At 46.0% G+C, this 23,903-nt stretch overlaps 1 protein-coding gene across 10 annotated transcripts; it reads right to left on the bottom strand.

Moving 5' to 3' along the window:
- Nucleotides 1–1,967: 1,967 nt before the first annotated feature.
- Nucleotides 1,968–23,337, bottom strand: PURA (purine rich element binding protein A). Of its 10 annotated transcripts, none has more exons than XM_054841764.1 (4): nt 22,014–23,337; nt 5,187–5,252; nt 5,043–5,099; nt 1,980–2,508 (listed from the first exon to the last, which is right to left on the bottom strand). In XM_054841764.1, the coding sequence occupies exon 1, from the start codon at nt 23,178–23,180 to the stop codon at nt 22,227–22,229; it is 954 nt and encodes a 317-aa protein (XP_054697739.1). In that variant the 5' UTR covers nt 23,181–23,337; the 3' UTR covers nt 1,980–2,508; nt 5,043–5,099; nt 5,187–5,252; nt 22,014–22,226. The 10 variants fall into 10 exon arrangements, with proteins under 10 accessions (XP_054697732.1, XP_054697735.1, XP_054697739.1 ...); XM_054841762.1 differs by lacking the exon at nt 1,980–2,508 and adding an exon at nt 2,562–4,024; XM_054841763.1 differs by lacking the exons at nt 1,980–2,508; nt 5,043–5,099 and adding exons at nt 2,562–4,024; nt 4,897–4,996.
- Nucleotides 23,338–23,903: the final 566 nt, after the last annotated feature.

The raw sequence follows: 23,903 nt of genomic DNA, 5'->3' as shown, positions 1-23,903 counted from the left end.
TGCCGCATCAGTTACAAACAAATGCAAACAATTACTAAACCCACAAGTTTGTGATCATTGTTTTTGTCCAATGTTTCAGTTTGTTTTTTGTTTTAAACGTTAGAGCTGCAAGGCTCAGCAGTGGGTGGAATCATTTCCTGAACTGTTTGTAATTCCTCTTCGTAAGAAAGAGAGGGTGGGGGTGGAGGTGGGAAATAAAGCTAATGAGGAAATATTTTCTTCCAAAATAAGGGCTTTGCTTGGCTCGGCAAGGTGCAGAGCAGCTGTTTCCAACTTCATCTGAAGCACCAACCATTGGCCAGGGCTGACAGGTATCAGCTTGGAGAAGCATCCGTCCCAAGTAAGTTTCCTGATGTTACTCAGATAAATGTAGGATTTTATCAGTGTGCTCAATTTCTCCCAAATCAGAAAGCAAATTACTGGGAATATACTACTCATAACCATGTGCTAGCTCTCGTATATGAGAAAAAGATGCATATAAATACACTATTCAGAAAAGTAAGCGGAGAGCAGAACTATTTCCAGTGGAAGCAGCGTGGTGTGCTAGTGTGTCGTGATCGGCGAGCAGCTGGGGGTGAAAGGGAGAGCTGGGACTGCAATGCAGGGCCAGGGGATGGAAATCTTGGACCTTTCCAAACCAGCAAGGGCAAGAGGAGTGGGAAGGGGGAGCAGGTGGCTGGGGGCGACACTGGGGTGTGTGTGGAGCGGGGTCCGGGCTCACCACTCCCCAGCTGAGTCAGGGCTCTCGCAAGCACGAGGCAGCCGGCAGCGCTGCCGCCGTGTGAGCACGCCGAGGGAGGACGGGAATCCTGCCCTGAATATGAAGTGTGAAATTCATGTCCAAAAAACAGTTTCAAATAGTGCATCGTGTAAGTGTTCAATGGGTTTTCTAACCAGGGATCTATCACAGAGAGCATTAAATTAAACATTAGGTGACTTAGCATGCTGTACCAGAAAGCCTGGGAAATAAGAAATGCAGGGATAGATTGCATTATTTATAGTTTCATTTTTTTTCCCCAGTTTTGAACGCCTAAGAAAGAACAAGCGTATGCAGTGCTTAGAGGGGGACACAGTGTGGCCAGACTCTGCATTTGCAACGACCACCTGCTATTCCTGCCTGGTCCTTTAACATGGATTTCTCCATCCAGGCTCTCACTAACTGCACTCCTGCTGCTTTCCACCTGCAGGCAGAAACCCTGCCAGCCCCACTCCTGCCACCACCCAGTCTGTCCTCCAGCCCCAGAGCGCTTTGGGGGGGGCTGCGCAAGCCAGCTCCCCAAGTCAGAGAGCAGCCCCAGTCCTCTGCTGCTCGGAGGAGGGGGGGGAGCCCCCTGAATTTGCCTTCAGCCTCGGTGATGATCCAAAGCACTCCTCTGCGTCAGCCCCTCGCACTGCCCGGGGACCCCAGGGCCCTGAGCAGGGTCATGCAGCCAGGAGCACAGGGCTTTCCCGCAGCCTTCTAACAGCAGAAAGCAGGACCAAGCCACGCTGGAACTGAGTCTGACAACTTGTTACCTTGAAGGATGGTGTTTTACTTCTATCCCAACGCTTTTTGCTAAAAAACAAAACAAAACAAAAAAAACCCCAAAAATGACATATACACACGCACTAGGATTCAGACTGGGGAAAACTGCAGCTAAGCAGCACCATTTGCCTCAGGGCTTTCAGTTCAGAGCATCCTGCTCTGTCTCAGAAATGTAATCAATTGTTTGGGATATGAAGAGGCAGTCTCATGACGTGGAGGGAGTTGAAAAACATTAGCTAGCATTCCTGTTAGGCCTCGCAAGGAGAGGCACACTTTGCGTCTTCCTCAGAACCTAATTTAAAACACAAGGATGCATTGAAAAAACCTGCTTTGGAAGATTTTAAAGAACAGCACGAACTAAAAAAGGAGCTGCCAAAATTAATTTCCAGCATTAAAAATCAGCACTGATGAGAGCCATCTTAGATCAAATAATTTATTTAGTAATTCCATGTAAACACTTCAGATTTACTAGCAAATACAATGCTTGCTGTTCTTTTAAATAGATCATTCAAAAAATAAGAATCTATTATTAATGGCAGGTTGACTAGAGATCTCCATACTACTGTACAATAAGGAATTTGTTTTCTAATGGATTTAACATCTCGATTTTTCTTGTTCTGCGTTTGCTTTACACAAAGCCCAAAGAACACACGTTTGAACTGCTCCCTGACGATGCCACTGCGGACCGGGGTGTTTTGGGGAAGGTATGCAGGCAAATCCTCCCATCCTGGCATTGGTATAAGCTGATGTGAGAGTGGGATGGCAGAACTTGCGTGAACACTGTTCACAAACACATGCCTTTTTGGTCAGAAAACAGAAAATGAACAGTGGAGAACTTCTCTTTGGGATGTATAAAAGCAACGAACTCCATCGTTGGCATTTACTTATCAACACAGCAGTACACATACACGTATCCACAGTCTCGGAAAAGCATCCTATGAGCTGGAGAAAGCAGTGGTTCTGAGGCTTGGTACACCAGTGCACTAAAACCAAAAGAATGATACCTTCTTACATAGTCAAATGAAAAATAAATATCTTTATTTTCTGCCTACTTTATTTCAGTTTTCAAATAAATTTTAAATAAATCTGTACAAAGTATACTGTTACAGTATATATTTGTAAGTTAACTGAAATGCCTAAGTGTAACAACACTACAATAAAGCAGTATAGATTGGCACATCTCTAATAAAGATTAACTTTTACACTCAAAAAATACCAACTCCCGTGAAAATCCTTGATATATTTTTGGTATTTTTATGCAAGTTATTTTGCAAACATATTACAGTCCAATTCCCCCCTGCCTTAAAAAGAAAATCACTTCTAAAATTTTTTTCAGAGAACGTGAACATCTTTATGCTGTTAAAGGGACACCATCAGGCTTAAAGAGAAAGAGAGAGATTTTTTTTTAAAAAAGCAAAAATTTTCGTCAAAAATTGGCAAGTTTTAGATCCTGTGCACTTTTACCCATCGCACCGAGCTCCGACTGCAGTCGGTGCCAGGGATGGCAGGACCGCGGCAGCACCGCCGGGCATCTCGCCTCTCGTCAGGACCAGAGCGACTCCTCGTAGCGGCCAGATTTCCACCCGTGCCCCAGCTGCAGGGATGCAAACTGCTGCGGGAATGCTTCCAGCCAAATACCCAAACCGACAGGATAAGGAGTTTTCCCCTTGTGATTGAAAAGGAGTTAACACACATGCACTGGGGGTGACTTTTGCTTCCCCTCCTCCCCCCTCCCCCAAACAAGAATCTAAAATTGATCTGACAGTGTCCCTTTGCTCAAAATAAAGACTTCCATACTATATAGATTAGATATTGAAGCAAATTTGTTCACAGGGTGACAGAGCCAGGTACATTTCAAAATTCAAGTTTTCAAATCCAAGTGCAGTTGTTAGATTCATGAGCTCTTGAAACCTCCTAATATTTCATTAAATAATTCCAAACTGGGAATTGGGGGGATAAATATTACAGATTAAGAGCGAGAGTTCTCGCTCTTAATCTTTCCAATGATATATTAAATCAACGTTTACATGCTGAAAGTTAATCTTACATTAGAATGTAATGCAATATTGGCTGCAACATAAACCTATAAATAAATCAACTACCATAGATTAAACTCTGTTAAATATTTCTAAGTTAATAAAATATTGACAGTATTATAAAATTACAGTATTTACAATAAGAAAAAATCTAGACTAATATATACCTTTTACAGATCTCTTCTCCAATTTGGGATTGCAATGAAATTATGAATATATGAACAATTTATTAGAAAGTTGCATTGCAATTATCATTTTTCCATTAGAGCTAGAGAGGGTAATCTATCACTGCTTTTTGGGGGAAAAAAAAAAAAAAGTGACTTCTGATGGTGGGGTGTAGCTTTTGAGTACCAAACTGGTAACAGGAGTCCTCCGCAAGACGTCTGAAGATAATGTAGGACCAGCCTCAATTGCTCAGATTAAAGTTGTATTACAGAACTGCCAGCAATCAGAACCACCCAGGCTGCAAAAGGGGAGGAAAGGTAGTTTTCAGCTCAAAGTGCACAGCTGGAAGGGCTCCCTTCATTCTGGACTCCAACTAAGGCTGCGGGAGCTTCGGTCTGCACTCAAAAACTACAAAAACCTCAGCTTTTGGGTTCACTGGGAGGAAATTAGTTGCTGGTGCTCCTTAAAGGGACATAGTTAGGTTGCAGCTATGCCAAAAACACTCTCGCCAATCAGGTATGATAAAACCAGACTAGGCATTTGAGATCCTCTTTTGGCTTGGTTTTTTGGGAGGTTGTGGTTTTTTGAGGTCAGGGCTGGGTTTTGGGGGTTTTTTTTTTGCATTTTGTTTGCTTGGGAGAACAAAATTGGCTGGGACCATGCAGTCAACTCATTTTCTATTCCTCGCCAGCTTCTCTGTTTCTTGAGTATTAGCATAACGCTGTTGTGTTTGGGTCGCAAACACTGGCGGAAAAAAAGGAGGCTTCAATGCTCCCAAGATGGTTTGTCTTGGTATAAACCAAAAGCCTGAAAAAATGACCTAAAGCGATTCCCATCATTAAAAAGCGCCAGCTGCTTTTGGGGTCCCAGACACCTAGCAATGTCCTTTTAAGGATCAGACCTCTTGCACTTTCTCCCAGCCTTGGAGGAAGAGTTTACAATGAGTTTAGGAAGGGCAACGTTCAAATTTTCTCCCTCCTCCCCATGTCACACTTGCTTTCTAGCAGTAAATTAGAAAAAAATGGGGGGGGGGAATATTTCAAATTCCATTCTTGCCCTTCCCTCCCCCAGACCTGCTCACTGTAAAACAGAAATGGCATATTTTAGTGTATGTTTTTGGATAACTCATTTTCTCAGCCCCAAGCCTGAAGATGCTTGTGAGAGACCTACCCGCAGGCTTCGGAGAGGTGAAGCAATTTATGCATTTGCAGGGGTTTTCTACCAGTTCCCACAGTGGGCCGCCGGGAACGCCTCTGTCCTTTAAAGCAGGCTTTAAAATGGTAAAAGAATAATTTGTAAACTCGAGTCTACATTACCAACAGAAGGCTCTAGGTCCTGCGGGCTCCAGTTCCCAGAGATGCAGAGCAGGAAAACTAGAAAGAAAACTTGGTACCTTTCAATCACCTGCCGGGTGGTACTGGGGGGGAGCGGGGAACGAGAGAGACAAAATGACAACTGACCTTATAAACAAAGGTATGTTTAGGGCTTCTGGTTTCAGGAATAAACCGATATTTACTGGTAAAAGTCTGCCAAAAAACAAAAACAGAAACACAGGATTACTGGTAAATATTGGTTTATATGGAGAAGATTAAAAAAAAAAAAAAAAAAAGAAAAAAGAAGTCAGCGTGCTCCTGATCTCCATGTGCTCCTGGGCAGGAGCTGAGACCTGCCCTGTGGCATCCCTACACTTGGTGGCATCTTTGGCACCCAGACACCTCAAACCAGAAGCCTTGTGTTGAGAGGAAAGTTGTGTTTCTTTCCTTTACTCCCCTTAAACTACATGCTTTTTTCTAGATCCCCCCACCCCACCCCCGCCTCTGCAAGGCTGGTCCTACGGGGGTTTGGCTCAGGAGATGGAAAGTCTTCTTCCAAAACCACTTGGAAATGAATTTGTACATAATATGGTATCTCATCACCAAGGCTGCTGGTGCCTGAGCCTCGTCCGCTCCCTGAGATACCATAAAATATACAAGACTGAGTGTATATTTTAAATAAAGCATTTTCTTGTAAGTGGCATAAACCCATTCATTTTATTTACATGCTTATTTATTTCCAAAAATAGAGTTGGTCCACATTGGACAAGAGAAATCAAGAAGCCATACAGTAGAAGAGTTAAAAGTCCAACATTTAACCAAAGTACAATGAAATTCCAGAAGTCTGTGGCTGACTTGAACCACAGAAACATACACATGAGCCACACAGACATTTGTACATAGAGCATTATATTACCAATAATATTTGCAAACATGAGGTCAAGATGGCTAAAAGCCCAGGAGAACCGAACCAGGGGTCATGGCTGAACAGAAGCGGGTGGTGAACAGCCGTCACTACCGCGGGGAAACACCACTCTCCAGAGATTTTGCTTCACTTTATGTTTTTTCTTTAACTGAGAAAGTCCTAATCTTTCTGCCCTGGGGATCAAAATTGAGGACATGGTGAAAGCCAACCACACGTAGCTCCCTAAACGCTCACCGAGCGGCTGGGTGATGCACGGGCAGCATCACCCGTGGAGATGCCGGGGGTCTCGGACCCATGAAGATGCGAGGAGCGCGTAACAGCACGGATGCCAAATGGCACTGGCAACCCCCGGGGCTGGCTGTGCTGGGCCTGAGCTCTGCTCGGAGGACAAAAGCCCAGCCTAAAACCCGTCAGGTTTGATGCTGAAGCAGGGCAAATCTGCAGGGCAGGACCCCCGTCCCATCCGCCCGGACAGACTGACCCTGCCCGCTGCTACCCAGCCTTAAAGATCACCTGGAAAAGAAAAAGTAGGTATTTATACCCTTGTGGTGTGCTGCGGGGTGTCTGGAAAGGGTCCGGATGGGTTTTGTCTTGAAAACAAAGATTTCCTTCCCTTGCCATGAGCAATTTTTGGCATTAGCAATTCCAGTCCTGTCTGCCTTTTCTGGAAGACCATGAATAATCCAGCCTGAACAGACGTAAGGTATTGGAGGATGTTGCACCGGACAGATGAGGGAAGTGATTTTTTACTCAAACAATTTAACTTTTTTACATTTAAGAAAAAAGCTCAGGGGCCTGATCGACAGCAAAAGAAAAAAAATTGCAAAGATGCATTCTCTCTGTGTTACGGCCTGGTTTATCTAGGTATTGCCACGGACCTCACTGTGGTAATATCTCAGTGTCTCCAAAGGATGGAAAAATAGATTTAAATCTGTATGTTCTCCTGCAGAGAATCACAGCAAGTAAAAGGGGGAAGACAACTGTAGCACTCCTGGTACTTCTACAAACTACCCCCTATACAGGGTAGAACCGCATTAAAAGGGTATAAATTAATTTTCCTTTTTCAAGTCATCTTTGACACTCACAATATTAAGCCTAGTCCAATGTGAATGCTAGTATAGAGCGAATTTACAGAATACCAACGATAATTATCTGTACCTAACAGGATTTAAAGGCAAGTATACTCAGTACATTTAGAAAAAAATACTATTACCAAAATGCCAGACCTTTGACAGCAATTAAAACAGAAGCAGCCGTGCAGTCGTGCAGCCTTTAGCACAAGTCGCTATTATCATCTGAGCCTGTAACAGACAACTTTATCTTCTGATTTGTCTTCTAGAACATTTCTAATCTCAGATGTGAAATAAATTTTTAAAAAGAGATGGGCCTGATCCCGTGCAGTTGGGTACGTACAACACTCGCCAATGAAACTCAAAGCCCAAATTCCTAAAGAGAGAGCACAAGAGATTTTTTTTTTCTTACATCAAATAATTATCATGCAAGCATACCACAACGTTTTTATATTAAGTACTTCAAAGTCAGCTGGTATAATTTAACTAGAAGTGTGCAATCTAATGAAATTAGTATTTCTAAGGGGGAGGGGACAAAGGTTGTGCCAGTGACAACCATCAGATTACCAAGGGAAAACAGCACAGGGACACCGTGGGGGTCTAATGAACTGTTTTACAGGAGAATTCACGCGCAGCAGCCTCTCAGACCTTAGCACCTAAATCTGTAATACACAGTCTATACCACTTCATTTGCTTTTGCTACCTAGAATCAGACATTCTTCCTCCTGAATGAGCAAATCACTTAAAGCCTAGCAATATTGTCGGAGCATTAAAAATTGCTTTTTTTGCCCCCTGTCTGTTGCCTTGCATTTCCCAGAGTCAGCCCCCAACGCTGTATGCTCACAGTACCAGACCTTCTCATGCTCTTCTGAATTTTCCAGTCATGGCCAGGCTGAAATCACTTCTCTAGTATAAACCAACCAGTCTGCTCGTTCAATTACCAATTCTTATATTTAACCACTGACTCTAACCAAAAGCCTTGAGGTGCCTGCAGTTAACCTGCTCTTATTGCAAATACGATGATTTCTCAAAGCACTTACTCTTTGGTACCATGATCTACTGAAGACAGGGAAGGTGGGAGCAGCAAGGGTATTTGCCATGACTTCTAGACTGTTAAGAAGCCTAAAACTAAACGAAAGCAGCGAAGGGTTGTTCTACGTCACACCAGTTAGCTATGAGTCCTCCTAGGTCTCTTGGGAAGAGAGGTAACCCCAGTGTGCATGCGCACATGCACACAGACAACCCTCCCTCAAGAACATAGCTAAATAAGACCTGGAAAATGTTGACCAGACCTCTCTCCTCACTCCTTCCCTTTCTGCCCATTGTCAAAACCAAGGGGTTTTATTTTTTTCTTGGTAAAAACAAAAGAAAACAGAACATATTCACAACATTAGTTGCTGAAGCATGCTCTGGGATCTGGCAGACCTGCAAATCAAGCTCAGGGTAGGAATTTGAACTGGGGGTGTCACATCACAGAAGAAATCTAGATGCCATGCTACCCAGTATTCTGGGCTTGTTTCTCCTCTTCAGTCAACCAGACTTTGCAGCCTGGACCTAGATGTGCTCACCAGAAAAGTTCAATGAAAACCCACCCTTCTCCACCTGGCAGCTTTGTTTTCCAGAGGAAACTCATTTATTCAAAGGCTCAAGATCTACTCAGGATGCAGACCTGGAAGCCTTTGATCACCATCTCCAACTAGACTTTGTCTACCTTGTGCTGCCCAAGTGATCAATACTGGCTGCAACCAAGGACTCCATGATATTTCTCCTCTCATTAAAAGCATAATTTTTTAATACCTTCTTGGGAGGACTTAATAAAACTCTTTTAAAACATCCAAATATAGATCAGTTGATTCTCCACCTCCTGCTGTTTGTCAACATGTTCAAAGATTCTGGTCGACTACCCAGAAAACAAGACTGATCATAGAATCACAGAATGGTTTGGGTTGGAAGGGACCTTCAAAGACCACCTAGTCCAACCCCCCTTCTTTGGAGAAAGTACGTTGCTTTCAACCTATCACATACTGAAGAGTTACAGCGCTTCCGTTTCTCCTTCTCAAACCGGAGTTGAGGTTTGCTGATCTGCAACTCCCAGTGCCTCGTTTAATACTTTAATTAAAAAAATAATAATCTGACCTTAGGATGCTATCTAGTCATGGAGAATACTAAGCTATTTTTTAACAGCCCTATTTTTGCTAGTAACTTCAGTGTTTCAATCTCAAGCTCATGTAAAACTCATAGGCACATCTGTTGCTCTTCCACTTGAACTTAATGATTTGCTCCAGCATCTCTGCCTCAAACACTCAAGTTGCAGAGGGAGGCTCCTTATCCTTACCATCCAAAAGGACTAGGTGACGGATAGGTAGGCTCTCAAACATGCCCTGTGCTCCAGAATGACGCAGAGAAGTCACTTAAGTAGTATGAAGTAGCGCAGAAAATTAACTGTGCCTTCAGTCCTGCCCACTCAGATTTTCTCCCGAGCCTTCTCTCTGATAAACTTAAGACAGCATTTGCTCCCTAAGGCTCTTCAAAGCCCCTCCTAAACCATTTAATTTCCAGATCATGGCTTACCTGCCATACAGCATGGTTCTTTCAGTCTACTGTGCAAGAGTTAGACTTCTATCTTTTGATGGAGTCTTGCTGGACTCCAGAAGTCCTTTATAACTATTTTACTTCATAACTTTATAACTATTTTACTTCGTAACTGATTTCCAGTTCAACTCTGCAGCTCCTTCATGACAGAGCGCTGCCTAACGTGGATATCTGTAACCTTTCCAGGTATCTATGGGGCTGCCTTGACAACTCTAAGGACTTCATTTTTCTGATCTTCTCCCCTGCAATACTTTATAACACAAGACTCATTTTTAGTCCAGTGCCTTCCACCCCTGAGGATGCTGAACCTGTAATTGTACTGTGGTCACTGCTATTTAATGACTCAACAGTAATTATATCTTGAACCAGTTCTTACATTTTAGTCCTAAATCAAGGCTAACTCTATACCAGGCTGTTACAAGAAATGACCCTTTAAGTAAATCAAGATGTTTGTTCACCAAAATGTTAGCCAGTTCCTTCCCAAACAATCTGGCCAGATAGCATGGACATAATTGAATTTACTTTTTCTTACAGGTTTATGAAGACACATGAGCCTGCTTTTCTCCCAAGCCCCATGAAATCCATAACCTAGTCTGGAACAGAAAATTTCCTAATACCTGTGTGTCATTAAAATATGGGATTTATATCCAACATAAATTTGGTTGTGTGGTCATCACTACTCCAATTTCCTCCCAGATTTTATGGCAGCTTTTTAGATCTAGTGTTCCTTCACAACTTTATGACCTAGCATGCCTATTCAGTATAGTTTGATGCATGTAATGCAGTATCTTACTGATTTCCATCACCCCCCTGCCATGTTTCAATCAGACCAGCTATGCCAAGGTCTTTTTACACCGCCGAGCAGTCTACAACAACTATTTTTGTTTTATGTTTCCACACTGGTATACAGACATTTTTCTTGTTTGGACCACACGCCTGTTTCTTATCCCCATCTGCAGCCCGACAGCTGGTTGCTCCTCCCATGCACACAACTCTGCTCTCAACCTCCTCGTACCCTATGCCGAAAAGTTGCCCCTTGCCCTCCAGGAGAAATGGGCACGTGTTTTGTTCCTGGCACCACTGTTCAGCACCTTCACCCAAGCCCTGACAGCCTCAGCCTTCCACCAGCACCGTGTTCAGTCCGTCCTCTCAAAACCCTGAACACTTGCTGTGCCACCAGTCTAGGGAAGCTTCAGCTGAAGTGGAAACCAGCCCACGCTTAGAAGTCATGACTCAACTTCACCGACTTATCATACCCTTTCTATCATTTTCCCAGGCATGCATTAAGACTTTAGGAAGAGGTACTGCCATGTCTTCAATTCTGTCTTCTTACTAGGCACCCAAATTTAGCTTCCCAAGTATCTCATCTTCAAGGATGACAGTCCCAGGCTTGCTCCAAGCACTCTGATATCTTCCAAGCATTCTGATATCTTCCAGGATCTACTTGTCCATTCAACAGGCAACTCCTCAGATGGATCTAATCTTTGGAAGTGGAGCCTGTACCTCCCATGACCAAATCCTCTGCCATCCAAACCTCCCAGAGCAACTTCCCCAGCTTCTGGAAGCATCTCCAGAACAGAGAACAACTCCTCAACCCAGGCTTTAGTATTAAATTATAAATCGCCCCTTTAATCCTGTCCAGTTGCAAGTCAAGTTTTCAAATAAAAGGCAAGGCAGCCAGCGCTGAGGTAAGGATGGAGCACGACCATCTGCAGATGATTTAATGCTATCTCTTCTCCACCAGCTCAGCACCCTTGGCCTCAAGATGCTTTCTGGAGCTTGGAGCACTTCCACTTGTTGCACTGTATAGTATTTTATCACAAGACATAATCACTTGTAAAGCGTGTCCTCTCTGCACTCTGTGTACAGTTCCTCGTGCAATTAAGCCGATGTTCTTCAACTCCCATAATTAAGCTAGGATTTTTACTTTATGACCATATAAAGTCCATCTTTAAACTAAAAATTGACTGTTAACGGATTCTTTTTTTAATTACTTTAAACCACCAATTAGAGACTTTCATTGGACAAGATAAATTACATATGGCCTTGCAGAGGCCTGCAAAGACTCATTTACCAGGACTTTTATTGACTGTTGCAGCTCAGAAGCCAACATTTCTATTTTTTAAAGATCGAATGAGCCTCTGAACACAGCACTGTCCACAAACCTATCTGTCCACTGTCCAAAGACCTATCCGCAAACCAAACTGTTTGCATGCATAAAAGCAGAGATGACAATTACATGAATTTGCAGTGCTTAGCTCAGAATTATTAATGCTAGAACATCATTCAAAGCCTCTACTCCCTATTTTGCTCAGAGACCTGCCTGACTTCCCTTCAGCAGCCCCTGGCAATGGTGATCCTACCATCATTTATTATTTAAATAAAATGATCTTTTTAATAAAACCAAATTTTGACCCCATTTATAACTCTGTACCTGCCAAGATGCTGGCTTCTTTTCTTCACCTCTCGTGCTGCTCACACATTTTTCTTAAGCTGACCTGCCCACACAGTTCCTGATAAGCCAATGCTACGTTGCCAGCTCTCCTCAGCATCACTTGAGTGGGAGGTTTAAATATCAGATTTCAGAAAATCCTTTATCCATGCTTCCTAACCCTGGCATTTCTTGAAGTATTGACAGATCAGCAAGCCTTTACAGTCTGCCTAGAAGTGAGACAGCTGGACCTGCTTCTGCTGAACTGATGCAGAAGAGAAAAGCCGGGCCTTGAAAACCCAGGTGAGTCTTGAGGAGTCTGGACCAGCTGATGCCAATGTGCTGATGCACACTCCCAAGGAGCTGCTGCTTTGAGCTCCTCTGCCCATACTAAATGCCCAAGCAAAAGGCAAGCCCAGAAAAAGCAAATTCCAGACCTCAGCAGACTACAGGCAATAAAGCCAGCAGCTTGCATCGCACTCACAAACTACTGTGCAACCAGGACAGAGCATGGAGAAATAAAACATATTCCCTAGTGAGACGCTACAGCAAGCCCAACCTGGGGGAGAGAAAGACATTCAAACCAACGTGGCTAACCTTCAAATGACAGTGCTGCTCTGAGATGTCCTATCCAGAGAGGTCCTGCCCAAGATGCACAAACAGCGTCCTGCACTCTGGCACATGACAGCATGCCTTTCTAACCAGAGTTAGAAGAACAAAGCCCACCCCAGTCTTTGACCAGGGCTAACACACCAGCTGGAGGGCACTGCAGGTATGATGAGCACCCGGTGATTTGAGCTTGAGTTGCACATCAAGATGTTCACCAGCAACAGAAAAAAACGCCACTGCTCATTTTCTCCACCCTCAAGTCCCAGCAATATAAATTACCCACACATATATCTTACAGATTTAGTCTCCTCCAGCCACTGCATGAAGCCTGCAGCTTCATCTCGGCACCAGCCACATCAGCACAGCTGATGACACAGAGCAGCTGAAAACGTGCCAGTGGAGGTCAGCCCCGCAACAGAGACCCTGCAACTCGTGTGTGCTCGCACGCCAGCCCCAAAGCCCCCTGTGCCTCTGCTGGCCCACCCTAGAGCAACTGCACATTGGTCCAGCGGGATGATGAGACGTCTCTGAGAGCCCAGGCTCAGCTCCTAGACGTTCCCGCAAGCATGACAGTGCCACCTCACAGTTGAAACCACTGACACAGGTCAGCAAGACACGGTCTCTTGCACCACAACAGTCACCCACGGGGGCTGCCGCACAGTTTCTGCACCATGTCCAGTACGAAATCCAAACCCATTGCTGTCAACATGGTCACAGGGATTCAGATGCTGTTTGCAAGCTCTCCATAAAAATCAACATGCTGACCAGGATGACATTTCAACCTGTAGAGGTTTTTCCCTGAAAAGCTGTCTAAATCTCTTCAAGGCACACACTTTGGCTTCCCAGTGACATGCAGCAGATCAGCTCCCACAGCAGCCACCTCCCTCTAAAGTCTTGCTAGCCAAGAGGGGCACAGCCTTCCACACTGCAGATGTAACTCCACACCTCTCACCTCTCCGATCTGCGACAGAAAGAATGAAGCTTTTCTTTGCTTCCTGCATAGTTCAAGATAGTGTTTCAAGAAAAAACCCCTCTGTGCCACAGCCAGGAAGGCTCAGCACAAACTCCCACTGCCAGCATTGCAGCCAATCCTCTTTTCACTTCAGTCTCCTATGTGGCCTAAGCCTAAGAAAAGGCTAAGGTGTGTATTTTTGCAAAGCTAACATCAGGATGGACAGCAAACCAACTGATGACCAGCAAAGCCAAGGAATTATCTAAGACCAAGTTACCTGCTGGGGAGATCCAGAAGATGCCCATTCAAAGCAAGCACTCTCCCAGCTGATGGCTGATCCAGAAAGGAGCAGAAGTACGCCACATGTCGTGAACCTAAGCCTCAAGGCAACGAGGTGCAAAAAGGGCCAGCCATCTACACAGGCGGTCTCCTGTTTTATCTAGGGCTATGTCTACATGAGCAATCAGCACAGCCAGAGCCAAGTTAGACAGCAAAGGAGTCACTGCTCAGCACTCGATGGTCACATTATCTGTGTTTTGAGGATTTTACTCTCTAACGAGCTCTAGCTTGGTCTGACGGACCTAATGACAACTGGTTGGTAGAGCTTGTCTTTTGGCTTAGTTTAACCCTAAATGAATCAGGTCACGTGCTCTGAGACTGCTCCGTGATAAACCCACGGTACGTTATGCAGGGACAGCAGAGCACTTTGCTGCAGAAGCGCACGCCCTACCCGAGCTGCAAAGGTACCACAGACACCGCCACAGCCCTGGGGACATCCAGTGCAGGGTCCTGGTCACCCTAAACGAGGCAATACTCACACAGAGGCAAAACCTACAGCCAGCCTGAGCAGGGCTCCATCCTGCCTGGACGTGGTGCCTTCCAGAGCAAAAGGCTCAGGACCAGATCCCCTCCCCAGGCGAAGGAGCACCAGCAGCATCGATCCGCAGAGAGACAGTGAAGCATTGTTCGGGGATATCCAGCCATTTGCTCTATCTTGTTTTAATCAGTGAACACTCAAAAGACAGATAGCGGGACCAGAAGTCCTCTATCTTTATCTTTTCTCACTTAATCTCCAGCTGACATTTTTCCACGAAAACATGCCTCATCCCTCGCTGTATGAATTCAACTCTCCCTCTTCTGTAATATTTTGCCTCAAACGGGCTACACAACTCTTTACTACTTTTACAGAGGCAGGCATGACACGCTCCGACTCTCCCAAAACCCACGACTGCTCATCTGGCTTCAGCCACATACAGACGCCAAATTGCAGACGGGACCAGCAGAGCCACCCCAGCCAGGGAGCTCAGCCCCCCACCACCCCGCACTGCCCTGGGATCAGCTGCCTGACACCCCTTGGCTGCCCGCGGCAAAGCGTCTGCCAGAGCTGCTGCCACCTGGCTCTTAGGGGCTTCTCCGCAAGTGGTACCACCTACCCTCCACCCTCCACCAGTTCAGATGCTGAAGCAGTCAAACGGCGGCCAAGGCGCACCTTGGCGTCCACCTCTGCCAGCCCAGCCCTCCCACCGTGCTCTGAAAGCCATTTCCCACCCTCCAGATGGATAACACCTCCTCTGCCGTGACTGCTGGGAGCTTCTTCCCCGGGACAAAGTCTATACACCCAGCTTGGTGCAAAAGTCCTGAGTCCGCTGGCTCAGGAAATGTCCGTTAGCGACAACGGCACCGTACCTGCCTGCAGGAGGGCACGTCCAACAGCAAACCTGCTCATCCTTTCCCTTGCAGTGTACTTCTCCAGCAGCAACTTTTATGCCACCCAAGTTGCAGTAAAATATCCAGTATACCATTGGAGAAGTAACTCTGTGAACCCTTTAAAAATGGAGGATTTGGCATTTACTTCTTTCTGCTCCCTACAGCATCCCCGCATTAATGACAAGCAGTGCACAGCCCGGTAAAGCCTCACAGCCCACAAGAAGTGGGATGCACTGCGGACCCCTGTGTGGGCTTTCTCCCAGACTGTAGTGCTGCTAAAACACAGTCCCATCGGGAACTGAAATGCTTCAAAAAGATAAAAAGTACAAAAGAAGGATAGGCAGGCTAAGAGAAACTCCCAGAGTACACCCAAGACCATCTGGCATGAAGGTACAGGAGCAGGGAGGCAGCATCGCTAGCGGGAGCAGAGCGGGCAGCCCAACTCTGGCAGAGGAACTTCAGCTGCCACGCGAGAGGAGCATCCTTCCTGTGCCATCAGGACTTCGACCCCAGGAATTTCAACACGAGAGATCCCACTTCAGAGAAAAAAAATATAAATGCCATGAACTTCAGGTCCAGAGATTAGGGTCTGGTTAAAACAGGCTTTTAAAAAATGTTATCATTTTGAAAGTCTATTTAGATTAACCTTAACCAGCTTTAAACTATATATATGTATCTCCTTGCCACGTTTGCAACCCACGCACAACATTTTGCGGTGCCAGTGAGCTAAATCATGTGCAAATGAGCGGAGTAAAAGGAACCACGGGCTTGAAAAAAAACCTCTGGGCTGAAATGATCTTTCATTGTTGCAAACAGCACAGGAGATGGCAACAGCAGAAGGAATCAAGAATAAAAATGGAACTCGCTTGTTTACCTTGTCGGTTTTGTCAAAACATTTTGACAACACTTTGCATGCAGCCCGCTTCTCTGTTCTGCTACCAAAAATGCAGATCCTTTCACCTATCTTCACACGTTATAGAAGAAAGTCAAGAAGAGTAAAACTTTTAGGGAAAAGCCCAGCACAAGAACTTAAAAATATGCTGGACTCCTCTTCAAGATAGTCCAAACACCAACATGGAACAGTGACCCTTCAGTTACACCAGCTGAGTTAACAAGGAGCAGGCAGCCAGCAGAGGAGGATAGTAAGAAAATAAAAGGAAAGTTTGGGGAAGCCTGACAAAAAGCAAAGAAAAAAAAAAAGAAAAAAAAAGAAAGGAAAAAAAGAAAGAAAAATGTGCAAACCAGGATTTTAAATTTGCGATTAAAAATGAAAAATTCTTGACAGCATTGTTTTAACAGAGAAACTCTCCAGCGCTTTAGGTAGCACCCTACCTCTCAAAAAGCAATCCAAGATGGTTAGAAGTAGCAGGTTTCTGAATGAGCAAATTGCACAGTTGTGGAAGAATTTGCTTTCGCTGCCTCCTATCCCACTCACCTAAGAGGGACTTGTTTTCTACTCTTTGGACTAGAAAAATCCAGGAAATTGGTTGGTTCTAGTTACACTTTGAGTTTTCGTGTTTCATGAGAGCCCCCTGAAATGTAAACCTGTTTTAGCATTCTTGTACATTAATGTCAGGATTCTCCACTTCTAGCTCCCACAACTTCTGCCACAGACAAGTCAATCAGATTTGGTATATGCCCTGGAACGGGAAATGGGAGGTCTGGGTCTAAAGCAAACAAGCAAACAAAAAATAATTAGGTCAGCGTTCTGCAAGGTGTTGGATCCAAACTTGGTGGATCTGCTGAAGTCTTCAACCCAAAACGCTTAGCAATTTTACTTTAAAAAAAAAAAAAAAAGTTTAACCTGTTGAACTTAGAGAAAAGAAGAAAGTGGCAGATGTTTGAGGAAGGGAGACAAAGTGTGCAGGTGCAAAAACATAACGTGCCTTAGTTCACCACCTCAGAAGAAATCAGAGTTTTGCTTTGTTTGGTTTTGTTTTTCTTAAGTGCCAGGGAAAAGTGCTTCCAAAAGGGTGGCTTTAGAGTTTACGGGCACCAAGGTGGAAGCATGAAGTGAAGACATGCCAAAAACGTCAGGTTTTCATAAACCCTTCTTGAAAACGTGCACCGTGTTTTTAGTAAAAATGCATATCTACCAAATCTCCACTGACCACGGGCCACTTGCATACGGAAAGTTGCATCAATTTGCAGCATCGATGCTGACATTTTTGCCTTCTCCTTCCACCCACCTCCCCAATTGTTTTTCCTTGGGAGACATACAGCGCCACTGCATTAGAACGTACAAGAAATGAAAACAGTGAGTACGACTGATATAGATCCATTGACTTTTTATTACAAATGTACTTGATCACTTGGCTTCAAAAAAGTTTAAATCAACCCCTATTTTCTGTACGCCAGTACAAAGTAAAATCTATTTTACAAATTAAATACCTAAAAATTTGACAAAAATATTAAAGTTTGATGGAAAAAACAGTTATAAAAATCTTAAATCCCCTTTTAAGAAGGTAAGAGATAATATCCCCTCCCAACCCCCACAGTCCTGTTATACAATATTAATAGTCATTTTTTTAGAATAGGTAGGTATGTTATATCTTGCTGTTAGCATACAAGACACTCTAATAGCTTTATCTGTATATACTCCAGTTAGTGCATGAATGCCATCTGATTGAATATAATCAACTATCTTTAACTGATCCCTAATTTACATTTCATAGCTTGCATAGTTTGAAGGGACAAAGGTTATACTACAGCTAATCATAAAAAAAGGTGGTTACAGTGCTATTTTTAAAGGCAACAAAGTAATTGCTCCCCCCCGCCACCCCCCCCCAAAAAAAAAGAAGTTATCGGTCAGCTCTGAGCAGGGGTTAATATCACCAGCAGCTTTCTGCCTTGCTCCATAGGATCGTCTCTGCCTCGCACCCGCTGCCCGCGCCGGCAGCCCCTCTGCGCTTTACAACAGTCAAGTTACAGGTTGCGAACCGCTTCTCAGCGGGCGCTACACCGATCACATTTCAACCCCTGCAAGGGATACGCAGGAAAGTGACACTGTCAAGTATTTTTTTTTTTCTCCTTTTTTTTAAACTGAATTTTTCAAAAACGCTCTCCACCGCATAAGGGTGTGCCTCATTGGAAGCTCAGCGTCCTGTCCACACCCCACAGCCAAGTTTCTGACCACTGGCCTGGCTGCCCCGTGGCTCCAGCCCGGCCAAAGACCTGGCACCGTGGGCCAGGAGCTCCAAGACGGTCCGGCTGGTCCCCTCCGGCTCCTGGGCGGCTGGAGGGCTGCCCCTTGTGACAGCATTGCAAGCGGGACCACAAAGAAGAGGCACGAATCAACAGCGGCTTGTTCTCTTTCTTTTTTTTCTTTTTTTATTTAACTTCTCAGAGACAGAGCAATTTTACTTTTTTTTTTTTTTTAACAAAATAGTAATAATAGTAATGACTTTGAATTTGGAGGACATTTCTCCGTTAGCATAAAACCACTTAAAGGGTGGCTGTATTTCAATGGTAAATTACTTGACAGTGTCCCTTTAACTTAAAAATAAAATGTCAGTATTGCAATGAATTTCAAGTTTTCTTGCACGTAGTCATTATAAAGTAGTTTTTATCATGCTCTTGGACCTATTCTACAAGACATTTAAAAGCATATCATCAAGGAAAATATAAGGCATACTTCTCAGGAATTAGATATCTTGGCACACTTGAGCATACTGTCTTTTTTTAAAACAACACATATGGTCAAATATACCTTTCTTCTTCTAACATTAAACAGGGTTTTCTGTACTTTGTTTTAAATACTGAGATATTAGAGCCTTGGTAAAGTACCGAGCACCTCCGGGGAAAAAAAAAAAAACAACTAAAAAAAAAAGCAAGAAGTAAATCAAAACAAAAACAAAACCAGAAGCGAAATCCCACGAACCTTTACAGTCATTTTAGTCTTTCATTATCATCATTCATCAAGTCCTAGAACATACATAACATGCGTTAAAAGAACAAAACAAAACAAAACAAAAACCAACAAAACACGCAGAAGAAACCCAAAACGAGACAAAAACTGACCACAAGTTCTCGGACACTGTTCACCAAACTGCCAGTGGGCTGTTACAGGCTGTACTGGTTTGACTGGAACCGCGCGGCCCCGTGCGCTTCTCGAGTCAGCCGGATCCCGGGCAGGATCCGGGTGGCGCGGGTGAGGAAGACCACGGGGAGCAGCCTGCCTCGTTAGCGATGCTCCCAGGAGCCGGGAGGGTACGGAAGGACACTCTGCCGTGCTCTCATCACCTCCTGCTACTTATTGCTGGGAACACAACGCAGCAGCGTGGAACTACGATCGCCGGACTGCGTCTGTCGGCAGCGCGACAACTTTTGGGAGGGCAGTGAACAGCAGGACCAAGACAATCAATCAAGTAGCAAAACCAAAGCAATTAATTTCCTAACTACGTCTAGCAGCATGGAGAATGCAGTCCCGCACACATCACAGTTGAAGTACAAAAATTGATGGAACTGCCCATCCAGACCCTCCAATTCAAAAGCAGGTTATCAGACAAATGTTTACATGCAATTGAGAACCATTTCAAATGTCACATTACGCACTCCGAAAGCTTATTTTACTACTGGGAAATAGGAAAGTGCACATTAAAGCAATTTTAAACATTTCCAGTGATTGTTTAAAAGAAACAGAAACACCTCACTACCGGCATCTCATATTTAACTTTCTGTGAACACTAACAGCAAACTTCTTTAAAGGGAAATAATGCATGGTACAATGGAAACAGCTTGTTTTGACACTTACAGTACATCTTGAAAAAAAAAAAAAAGAAAAGAAAAAGGGAATTATAATTTCAAATGGGAATAAAAAGACAGCAGGAAATAAAATTCTTTAAAACAAGCTTTTTTCCCCCACCCACCCTTCCAAAACTCCATCCTTGACCATCAGTAAAGAAGCGCAGGCAACTCCTGCTCGTGCAGGTGGTGCCTTCTACGCACAGCAGCTAGGTCTACCAGATGGCTAACTTTGCCAAGAGCGTTAAGAAAAATGATTGCATCCCAAAAAAACTTCTGAGTGGAACAAGATCCTAGTTTCTCTGAAACGCTGTCTACTGAATTCCAGCCAAAAAGAAAAAAGAAAAGAAAAGAAAAGAAAAGAAAAGAAAAGAAAAGAAAAGAAAAGAAAAGAAAAGAAAAGAAAAGTTTTCACTGTTTAAGGCATCTTTTTTTTATAATGTTTTCTCTTCACTCACAATGATGATAGTCATGCAGCAGTTTAATGATAAAAATATATTAATATTTTACTATACAGCAGCAAGAAGTTAGTCAATTAAAAGCACACCAACTTTTTTTAAAAGAAAAAAACCCAAAGCAACAAAAACAACCTGTAAAAATCTATTCTTCTTATTATTATTACTACAAACAATTTCAATTTGGAGAACACACCTGGACAGATTAGTGTTCTGACAAATCTGCATTTCCCTACCCTACGCTTCGACCAGAGCCTGCGAGCGCGCACACCGGCGAGGAGGCTGGGACGGGGAGGGAAGGGCACGGCCAGGCTCGCCAGGTATGTAGCCAGTAATAACTAGCACCACAGCTACATGGAAATCCGTTACAGACACACACCGGCTTGGCTTTCACTTTTAAACGAAACTCCGAACCCCACGGCTCAGTAGGATTACTCTGCAATTGCGTCGCACTGATTTCTAACAGGCCTACAGAAGTTAACGGCACTGGCAGGGATCAAAGCATAGGTTCGGACCTCTCACGAGTTTAGGACATAGTGCTAGTGCCAGTGGCAACACGGAAAGACTCGCTACCTGCTGTCCAAAAACAGGTTGACTGGAAACCGCTGCACGTCAGGTTAAGTACTTTAAGTACACAGAATAAAAAAAATATATTATGAACAATACAAGTACATCTCATATACACAATAATGACAATACGCCTACTCAGTTGTAAACCAAACAGGTGCAGAAAAAAATATTACGGGAAGAAATTCTTTACTTTTTTTTTTCCTCTCTTTTTTTTTCTTTTACTCTTTTCTTTTTTTTTTAAACTATTTGAATAACTTTGGTTCAAACGTAAAAATCACAAGTTAGCAAATTTCATTTAAATGCCTTTTTTAATAATTTTTCTTCATGTTCACAGAAGTTTCACTGACCATTTTTATGTTTAAGGTCCAGATGCAATGCATATTGTATAAAAGAGAGCACTTATTGTTTACCTTGCATGAATTAAACCTACGTACCTTTTAACTCTACAAACTTCTGCATAACATTTAGACAAAGCTCAGACACACAGCATGCCTAGCCCTCATATATATATACACATCTCTAATCACAGGTATATAGGGTGTCAAATATACTATAGTAACCTCCATGTAAGGTTCGAAATTTGGTAACAAAATGAGAAGAAAAAACTAAAAATATTATTTTACGTGTTCTAAAATATCTCTTTTTTTTGTGCTAAAGTCAAATGTTAGCTCAACATGAAAAGGACTTTTTTTTTAATATAATTCAGCAATATTATAATCTTGACCATTTTTGCAAACACTTTTAATAATAATAGCTTAAACGTGTACAAAAGTTCTCGGTTAATTAGGGAAATAAACACTCAGTTCTTTATATTTTTAATCAAGTAGGAAACACAGTTCATATATAATGTTATTACTTTTTTTTGACTTTTTTTTTGTGTGTTTTGTTTTGTTTTTTTTTTTGTTTTAGCAGCTGCTTACTGTTTGATACGGTGGGTAAAGTGGAGGAACATCCAGCGATGGGTGGCGGGTCGGAGGCGCTGCTGCCGGGCGGCGGGGGGCGCCGGGCGGGCGGCGCTGCCGGGGGGGGCGCCGGGCAGCGGGGAGGGCTTCTCGCCGCCGCCCCCCCGCCCCGCCGCCCGCCCGCCCTCCCGCCGGCGGCGGGGCCAGTCCGCGTCCCGGGGGGGCGGGCGGTCAGTCCTCCTCGGGCTCCTCGGCCTGCAGCAGGGCGCCGGGCGGCCCGGCGGCGGCGGCGGCGGCGGCCTCGGCCTCGGGGGGCGGCTCGGACCCGGCGCCCGCGGGGGGGGCGGCGGCGGCGGCGGCGCGCTTGTCCCGCTGCTTCTCCTGGATCTTCTTCATCTCGTCCGAGTACTTGCAGAAGGTGTGGCCGAACTTGGCCCAGACCTTGTAGGGGACGGTGATGGAGTTGCGGTAGGTGGGCTTCACCTCGCTCACCCGCATGAAGACGCCGTACTTGTTGGAGCCCACGTCGAAGAAGAAGCGCTTGTTGTCCACAGTCAAGGAGGTGCCCTCGGGCAGCTCGGCCGGCTCCTCCTCCACCCCGTAGTCGTCGATGAGCTTGGCCAGGGCGTCGCGGAACTCGATCAGGCCCTGGGCCGGCAGGGCGATGGTCTGGCCCTGCGTGGAGCCCAGCCCCGGGCCGCGGTTGACGGTTTGGCGGACGCGGAGGAAGCGCCCGCGCTGGTTCTCCTTCAGATCCATGTAGTACTTGCGGTTCTCCCGCACCAGGAACTCGCTCTTGAGCGCCCGCCGGGGCTCGTCGGCCGCCTGCGCCAGCTCGGGGGGCTGGCTGGGCCCCAGCTGGGCGTAGTGCTCGATGAAGTCGCCCAGGTAGTCGCGGAACTCGACGGCCACCGACATGGAGAGGGTCAGGCGGCTCTTGTTGCCGCCCGCCCCCACCTCGGCGATCTTGAGGAAGCGGCCTTTGGCGTTCTGCTTGACGTCCAGGTAGAAGCGCTTGTTCTGGATGTCCACCCGCTTGGAGGCCAGCTCCTGCGTCTCATGCTGCAGGCCGCCGCCCGGGCCGCCGCCGCCGCCGCCGCCGCCCGAGCCCGGCCCCCCGGCGCCCGCCGCGCCCCCGCCGCCGCCGCCGCCGCCCTGCTCGCTGCCGCTGTCTCTGTCCGCCATGATGCCGCCGCCCGCCGCCGCCGCCGCCGCTCGGCCTCGGCCGCCGCCGCCGCTTCTCGCCCGGCGCCCCCCCCTGCGCCGCCGCCCGCTCCGCCTCCTCCTCCTCCTTCGCCGCCTCCTTCCTCGGCCGCCCCCGGCCGCCGCCGCCGCCGCCGCTCCTCCCGCCGCCGCCGCCGCCGCCGCCGCCGCTGCTGCAACAGCCCCCGCGGCCACCAGCCGGCCGCTCTCGCGAGATCTGCGGGAGCGAAGAGAGGGCGCGGGAAGGCGGCAGAGAGCGGCCCCCGACGCCGGCCGCCCCGCCGAGCCGGGCAGCAGCGCCGCGCCGCCGGGCGGCCGCGCCGCGCACCGCCGGTCTCCTTCAGCGGGCGGGGGCGGGCTGCCGTGCCCCCCCCCTCCATGCACCCGCGGCTCCCGACGGCGCCTCCCGGCCCCGCCAGGCTCGTCGTGGCGAGAGGCTCCGGGAGGAGATCCCTCGCCGAATCCCAAGCCAGCTCCAGCCCAAGTAAGGATGCTTTCTCCCCGTGCTGCGGGTCAGGAAGCGAAGTGGCAGGCCGTGTTTGGCTAAAAAGTCCCTTCCCTGCCCGCCTGCCCGCCTGCTGCTTCCAGGAAAGAGAGTGCTGATTTGTGCGGAAGGCATCAATGCTACCTTGAGCATCCCAAAAAAACCTGCAAGTGTGGTGAGCGAGGCAGTGGTGCTACGAGGCAGATTTCCTGGTGGCCTGC

The sequence above is a fragment of the Grus americana genome, chromosome 14, assembly GCF_028858705.1.
Source record: "Grus americana isolate bGruAme1 chromosome 14, bGruAme1.mat, whole genome shotgun sequence".
Taxonomy (NCBI): Eukaryota; Metazoa; Chordata; class Aves; order Gruiformes; family Gruidae; genus Grus; species Grus americana.
The sequence above is the reverse complement of the archived record's forward strand: the minus strand, read 5'-3'. Positions and strand labels throughout refer to the sequence as shown.